This window comes from Oratosquilla oratoria, chromosome 11 (genome assembly GCF_046742065.1).
Source record: "Oratosquilla oratoria isolate Oo_2021 chromosome 11, ASM4674206v1, whole genome shotgun sequence".
NCBI classification, from domain to species: domain Eukaryota; kingdom Metazoa; phylum Arthropoda; class Malacostraca; order Stomatopoda; family Squillidae; genus Oratosquilla; species Oratosquilla oratoria.
This window is the reverse complement of record NC_134787.1, coordinates 15,521,725-15,530,082: the sequence shown is the minus strand read 5'-3', so window position 1 is coordinate 15,530,082 and position 8,358 is coordinate 15,521,725. Positions and strand designations below refer to the sequence as shown.

General features: G+C 40.3%; 1 protein-coding gene across 1 annotated transcript in view; it reads left to right on the top strand.

The window, feature by feature from the left end:
* Positions 1-4,172, top strand: part of LOC143029455 (UDP-glycosyltransferase UGT5-like) — a 16,957-nt gene extending 12,785 nt beyond the window's left edge. Inside the window, exons 7-8 of the mRNA XM_076192101.1 lie at positions 2,072-2,291; positions 3,634-4,172. Of these exons, the coding sequence (XP_076048216.1) occupies positions 2,072-2,291; positions 3,634-3,910 (497 nt within the window). The 3' untranslated portion in view covers positions 3,911-4,172. The remainder of the gene's footprint in view (positions 1-2,071; positions 2,292-3,633) is intronic.
* Positions 4,173-8,358: the final 4,186 nt, after the last annotated feature.

The window sequence follows — 8,358 nt, the reverse complement described above, 5'->3', positions numbered from 1 at the left end:
CTTAAGCTTTCAATCCTAGAATCATATTAATAATTACACCAAAATCCTTTTCATTCTCCACTTGATATTTCTACTTTAGTGCACAGCTTTACACTTGAGTCAGATTTCATAGCCACTTTTCAATCCATTACTCTAGTTTGTCTAAATCTTTATAAATATCCAAAGGATCTGAGTAATCATTTGCTTTGATGCACAGCTTAGTATTATCAGTACATCTGGATACAGTAGTTTTTAGTTAACAATCTGTGTTGCTGATATGCACTACAAACAGAAGTGAGCTAAGAATGGGACCTTGAGGAGGAGAGGAGGGGTGGAAAGGGAGCTAGTAGATTGGAATGATGAAAGATTATTGGGATGGTTTGGACATATGGAAATAATAAGTCAATAAAGATTTTCAAGAGGTGTGGAAGGCAAAGTGAACATGACGGGACAACAGAGGATGAGGAGGATGGATGGGTGAAAGGGGCCTTGAGCAACTGGGGAATGTCTGTTGAGTAAGAAAAGGAGAAAGCAAAAGATATGGGTGAGTGAAGAATGCCTGTATACAAATGATTATTTGGATGCATCCTGAAGGGATTTTCTCCCCTTTTCTATTTTCTCTGTCAAGCAAGGAAGGGAGAAGTGAGGGGATAGGGAAAGTGGAGAATGGTTGTGTATAGTTGATATATTGATGGATGCAGCCTGAAGGGATTTCTCCCAGTCTTCTCTAATTTCCACATTAGGGGATGGAGAGGGGGGGTTGTCACTATTTAAGTGAACCACTCCTGCTATGAATGTGCTGTGTCTTGCTGAATTGCTCCTGACCCTGGCAGTAGGCAAGAAACCGGGATGACCCTTCATTTATGAGCTAAGATGAGATGGAAACAAAGGTCGTGGATGGAAGTGGATTGCGTGGGAGTGGGTGCATGCCTCTGACTTGGCTACCTCCCTTATATGAGAGAAGAAGACTGGTATATAGATATTTATCTTATAGCTTTTTCAAGTGGGAGAGTATCTAAAACTTTTACAATATAGTAGTACTTCAGAATTCAATCTCTCCAGAGGTCAAACAACATGTAATTTGAACACTTTTTTGAGAACAGTTTGCTCCAGAAGTCAAATTTCTCTTGGAACTCAAATACAAAGACAGCTATGTGATATGGTGCATTCCATGCCCTTCCATGGACCTCTCTTGTGTCGGTGTTGTACAAGTGTGGAACTATTTATCTGCCACCAGGTTGTAGTAGTAAAAAAGAAGCCGTCATTACCGGATAATTGTTTGTTTTTTTGTGTGGAGGAAATAGAAAGTTGACAGAGACCTTTGTGAGCCCTATGGGGCTGTTCTTCCAAATGGAAGTGAGGAAGTCTATGGGTTTTGAAGATGGGCAGAAGAGAGAGGACTTTATGCCATCCAACTTGTAGGACCACTTCATGCAGGTACCCATCATTGTTCCATAGTCCACACCATGGTCATAACTTTACTGTAATTCTAGTCATATGTATATTATTCTAATTATTTCTATACAAGGGACCAATGATGGGTACCTACCTAGTGTTCTGTGAGATGGATATCAGAGAGGATCATCTCCTTGTCACTCATTTTCAAAATCCATCTGACTGAACCCAAGATCTCTATAAACTTTGAATGTATTTCTTCTACCTTTTCCTAAAGGGAGAGCACACAACCGGCACCCACTCTCTTCCTCTTACTACTATAATCTAGTAACACAGAAACAGTCTCCTACTATCATGGTGCAGAATTAATTCTAAATTCTATTCCCAGAGGGGTCTGTGGGAGGGCCAAATGACCATTGCCATCTGCTGTGAGGTTATGGGTTTTCAGTCAGGGAAATTTGAGGCAACATTGAGCAGTTTTATTCAGCCATGTGAAACCTCAATGTAGTCATTATTAAACCTGTTCTGATAACCTTTTCATGAGTAGTAAGGACATTTGAATATCATCTTAGCTATTACATGGCTGATTTATTTATTATAGTTATATTGCATAATTTACTGGATTTCTTTTACCAATGAAGACCAAATCATTGTAGACTCTATCTATTGTGTTCTTTATTCTTTTGGTGATTATCAGCTCAGGAAAAAGTGAAAGTGTTTATTACCCATGGGGGTATGATGAGCACCCAAGAGGGCATCTATCATGGCACACCCCTTCTGGCGCTACCAATCTTTGGAGACCAGCCACGGAATTGTGACATGATCAGTGCTAAGGGGTATGGTTTATGCCTGCGGTGGGAAGACTTCACTGTGGATGTTTTTGTCAGCAAACTTAAAGAAATCATTGAAGATAAAAGGTTTGTGAGTTTTTGTTCTGACAGTTTTGTGACTGTTGTTTTGGACTTAGAATAATTTAACTTTAGACTTTTTTCTCTCTCTTTTTTTTTTGTGGGACTTGTACCTGCCTGGACCTTAACCTGTAAGCAGTCTGGAGACTAGAATTAGATGTATATATATATATATATATATATATATATATATATATATATATATATATATATATATATATATATATATATATATATATATATATGTGCATACTAGTAGTTACCTTTACATATTAGCTATATTGGAAGTTAAATGTAATATATTTGATGATATTCACTTTAGCTTACTGGTCATCATGTAACCTTCTTGCAAAATGTCCTCCAGCCCAAATATACAGGGTGTTCCATAAGTATATGTCACATTATGAGATTTTATATCTTAATAACTGTTGAGGATATAACTTTTTTTATTTATATATCCTGAAAGCTTATCATTTCAAGTTTCTGTACAAGATATATGTATACAAAAGTGTAAGAAATTATTTTATTATTTTAAAGATGTTCGATGCGTGTGCCTTGGGTTACATGGCACACATGCAAACGATAATCCATTTCTTGCCAAATACGACCTAGCATAGCATTGTTGATGATTGCCAAGGCTTCTGTTATTCAAGTCTTCAGGTCATCCACGTCCCTGGGAAGGGTAGGTACATACACTAAGCCTTTCAAATACCCCCAGAGGAAGAAATTGCATGGAGTGAGATGTGGAGACCTATGGGGATTGCAGGAGCACGCGATCAGTTCCTCCGGAATGTCCGATCCATAAAGGGATTAACAGAAAAAAACAGGAATTTTGGGTTTTAAATGGTACCAGTTTCATCTTGCTACCATTTGTAGTTCATGATATACAAGTTCTTAGATTGTGACATATATTTCTGGAACCCCCTGTATTGTAGTCGTGTCATTATGCTGACAGTGCTGAATAATTTACAAATATGTGCTTGATCTTGTGTGAGGCAGACTGGCAGAAGGGACATGCATAATTTGTTTTATTTCCAAAATTGTGATGATAGGTCTTATTGATATATGGCGGTTTAATATTATACAAATTAATTGGTTTTTAGTAACTTTCTCATGCTATAAGTTACTTGAAGACTACAGGTCTTCTGCAAGAGAGATCAGGGACAATGGATCGGTTGACAGATCTCATTCTTTAGGATAAAATCTTTATTTGCTCAAATATATCACCTTCATGCATGCCACCGTAATTTATTTTCCATGTGTCCTCACGGTTTTGTTCATCCTTAATCTCCACTCCACATAGGTTTTAATCCTCAACAGTCTGTGATTTTGAACCTAACTTTGTGAACAGGTACTCACAACGTGTGGCCGCGACATCACTTGTGTTCCGTGACAAGAAGGACAGTCCTGTTGATCGGGCTGTTTGGTGGACAGAGTACGTGATTCGCCATCAAGGGGCACCTTCACTAGAGTGTCCAGGTCGTCATTTGTCATGGACAGAGTTCCTCCTCATTGATGTAATCTTCCTCCTTCATGTCGTCGTCTTTGTCGTCGTGTGGTTGCTATTGAAATGCAAGAGAGGTGTTGGTTCTATTTTATGGTCAGCTTCCAAAAAGAAAAACGAATAAATTCTTCCGTCAGAAATTATGAATTATTTAAGTGTAATTAATTTTTTCTGTTAGCCTTATATATCTGTAAAGCTGGTTTCGGTTGTGTTTGAAATTCGTACATACTGGAGAAATCTGAATCAGTCATCATGAATATTGATGTTTCCTTTTGATCTGCCATTGCGTTGATAAACCACATAACATTACAAGACATTTCCTTTGACCAAGTCTGCATAAAGATTGAATTATGTACTTGTAATCCATCTAATAGAAAACTGGAATTGTAGTGCCAGTTGGATTCAAAAGATTAATATATGCTATGAAACTACATAATAAAACAATAATAATCTAATCTGGCTAATTTGCAGATGTCACCTCATAATTTCCACCAAATTTACTGCAATTCAACTAAACGGTGTCAAGTGTGGCATTAGCGTCACAGGAAATAAAAATGTTGATCAGGAGTGCCTGTATGCCACGTGGGCCTATCTTTTAAATAATGACCAGCGCTAGCGGGAACTGCTGCCAGTTTCTACACTACTATTTCATTTCCTATTTTCTTGCTAGCTTTCCCATTCCCATTATTCCTTCTTCGGATATCTGTTGTACTCCTTTCTTCCTTCAGGGGTCGTCTAAGTATTAATATTTAGATGGGTATTGGCACCTGGCACTCTCGAGCTAAACGCCCTCTGGTTAGCGTGGAGGAACTTTGCCGACCCACACGGGGACGAGTCTGACCATGATGAGACACGAATTGGTAGGAACCAAGTTGACAACACACAACACATTAAAAGTAAAGTTACACCCTACACTCAAAAGTACAGTGAAAAGTGCGAAAGTGATGTGACCTTCCAGGGCTGGTAGAGTAAAAACTGTAAAGGATCACTTTTTTTTTTATCACTGCAAAGCAGTAAAACCAGAAATTGAAAGACATGCAGAAACAATAAAGCACGTGAACAATGTGAAAACGCTGAAAAATACAAGGAGTATATTGGATATGCCATCCGTTAATGGATACAAGAAAGAAAAACTGGTGAAAGAAGGCAAAATAAGATTAGCGGATCTTGTTAGTGGACTTGATCTTCCTTTTTCAGCCGTTGTTCGTCTTCTTCCTGTGATAAGGCCACAAGAAATGATTGCTGATCGTACCCGTCCGCCTATGAAAATACGCCCGACCAAATTACTATATTATTGTTATTATTATATATTTTCAAAATGTATACATTTGCCGCCTAACCTATTACTGTGCTCTAAACGCAAGAACGTCGAAAATATCAGTGCGATTGGGTTTATTCTTTCATAAAATGACAGGTGGTCAGGAAAACATTACAGGTCATAAGTTGTAAACTTAAATAGTGCAATTTATATTATCGTTGGTATCTGTCACAAAATCCCTGGACAGTGGAAGGAGGAAGTGGAGGTTGTGGGGCGTGGGAAATACCTACCTTAGGTGAGATGAAGGGGGATGGATAGCTGCAGTGAGAAGCCCAAGTCCAGGAGATTTGAGTCACCGACCGGGACCACGCGCGCTCCCTTCTCGGCGCGCGTGTACATAAGTCAAAGAAGGGGGGGGGGGGCAACTCATTAACTAGACTGTCCTAGGCTAATCAAACAGATCATCCTATTGTGAATTTTAATTATTAAGATTATTTCTACAATCAAACACAGTAACCATACACCAATACTTAGTGGGATATTTTAACAGATAACCTAATTTCACTTATGTATCCTACCTAATTCCCTGCGCTAGCCTATGACATCTAACTACTACTTTACCACTAGGTCGACATTTTCTTTACTTCTCTTAGCGTCTTCTGCTGTTTGCGGGGATGTCTTCCAATAGGCGCGGGTCCCTCGTTCCGGCAGGGTGCGTCTAGGGTGCGGATGCCTTTGTGGTTGAGCTCGGCGGGAACTGACTGACCTCGTGAGGTAGCACTTCCCGGCGGGAGTTGGGCTCGGTTACGCAGTCGTCTCTCCGTAATTATGCCAGTTCCTTTCCGGGCAGGATGTCCCGAAAGGGGGCGTTTGTACCCTCTAGTGGCGATACAGCAGAACGTTTAGGTCGGGCAATCTCTGAAGGCGACATTCTTCGCCGACATGTTCCTGGTCACGGTGGAGCTGAATGTCGTGGCACTGATATTCACGAGTTCTCAGGGCACTAGTCATTTATAATTAATCAGCCGTGTATGATTGACGGTGATTAAACAGTTCGTATTAGTGAGTGGAATTCGCAGTGACCACTCTACGAGAGAATGATGCACATTTGGACCTTCCGAGGACACGTGTGTCCCACCTCACTCTCTGTGAACCCAATCTGCACTGCCGGTCAAGCACTGACCTCTCAACTGCCTCCCATACTGCATGGCATACACCGATGCCGTTTTTCGCAATGTCAACTCAATAGTTCCGTAGGGGGTGCCGTGCAATGTTTATGTGGAAGTTGAAACAGTTCTAATTGTTCCTTGAGGGTAGTCACTACTCACGAGAGTGGAAGATATGATCCTAACTAGTGTAATTAAAACTAGCCTAAACAATAAATGGCAAGCGCGCAGGGGGGGGGAGTGAAACCGTTAGAACCAATTCGAACGGTAACTCTTGGATGAAATACACTAAGGCTTGATTCACACTATCGGTCCGGTCGCGCTCCGCTCTCGGTCCGGTCCAATATTGTCTCATTAATTTCAATGGAAGCATTCACACATGCGCTCTCGCTCCGGTCACGGTTCCGTCAAAAGATATTTTTACTGGAGCGAGAGCGGAGCGTGACCGGACTGTGAGCGCCAGTGTGAACTCAGTTGCCACGGTCCTGCTCCTCCTGCTCCACTCCAGTCGAGATTCAGCCTTCATATAAGCAAGTAGTGTTACCTTCTGTCCTACCAAACCATGGATAATCCAAAGGAAACACCACAATGAGATCATGAGAAAGTTAGAAAAATTATAAAAATACGTTTTCTTTTTATTTATCACTGATACAATGACAATGCGTACAGCGAGGATATACATAAGCACCAACTGAATAAAATATAACCTACAAAACTTACTTTAATTTTGTGGATTCAGATGAAATGCTAATAGAATTAGTCAAAAGGTAAACCAGAGCTGTATGACCTGACTTTGCTGCACTGCAGTGATAACGTGGCGAAAAGAAGAAGCTGTGTTGAAATAAGCAGGCAGCTGGGTTGTGAAGGTAAGAAATTCCATACAATAGCCTAATGTCCACTATGGAAATGCATTTCCTATCCTCACTAAACAGTTTTCCTATACAATAAGGCTTGCATACTTATCATATTGCCAAGGTACTGAGAGAAAAAAAATACACATTATTAACCGAAGAAAGAAATTCCATATGTATAATAACAACCTATTATCCACTGCGGAAATGCATCTCCTTAGCTCACTCAACAAATATTCCTACCCAAGTTTGTTTGTCTACTTATATTTTATCATTTTGCCAAGGCATTGAACCAGCTGGGGAGCTGAAATAATCTTTCAATGTTTCTCTCACGCCAAAAGCCTCCTTTGTAGCATTTCCCCCTCTTCCTCTCATTGGACGTACTGTGTTTGATGGAGGCATGACAACAGTATCTGGTAATGCAACGGCATTTGGGTGTATCAGATTGTGAAGTATGCATGTTGTGTAATGATTGCATTAACGTTAGAAGGCATGGCTTTAAGTTTCCTTAAATATATTCTGAAGGTTTGCACTAGAATACCAAATGTACACTCAACTATCCTCCTGGCTCTAGATAATCTATAATTAAAAATCCTCTTCTCTACCTTATGTTCAGTCTGTGAACCTGGGTAGGGCCTATTCAAATTTCTCTTCAGCGGGAAAGCCTCATCTCCCACTATAACGTATGGTGCAAGCACATCAGTGCCAGGAAGTGCAGCATCTTTTTGTACATTTCAGGTCATCCTCAATTTTGGATAGTATTTTCTCAAATGTTCCTTTGTTCATTCTGAAATAGCTGTGGAATTTACTCTCATCATCAATAAGACGAGGATACAGAGTATGAAATTCTTCAGTCTTCCTATCTTGCAACATAGGATGAATCCACAATCTCTTTCTTTTTCTATTTTGTTTTCCTTCTTCTTCTTCATCAAGTGCAATAGCGATTATTGCCAACTCGGCGTCAGAAAAGTCACACATTCTTCGTAACTGATGGTAAGACTTCTACTGGTGTCGAGGGAGGGGGGATGACGGGAACGAGAGCGGACCGATGGTGTGAATACCTCAGAACCGAGAGCGGAGCGTGACCGGACCGATAGTGTGAATCAACCCTGAATACCTCAGAACCGAGAGCGGAGCGCGACCGGACCGATAGTGTGAATCAACCCTAATTCTATTTATAAAGTAGCACCTTACAACTACAAGAAGGAATAGTAAACCTGAGAGGTTGTGAAATCCCACACTTAATATTGAACATTCGTGTCTTTGCTCGCAGGCATATGTAGACACCTAGAACTAA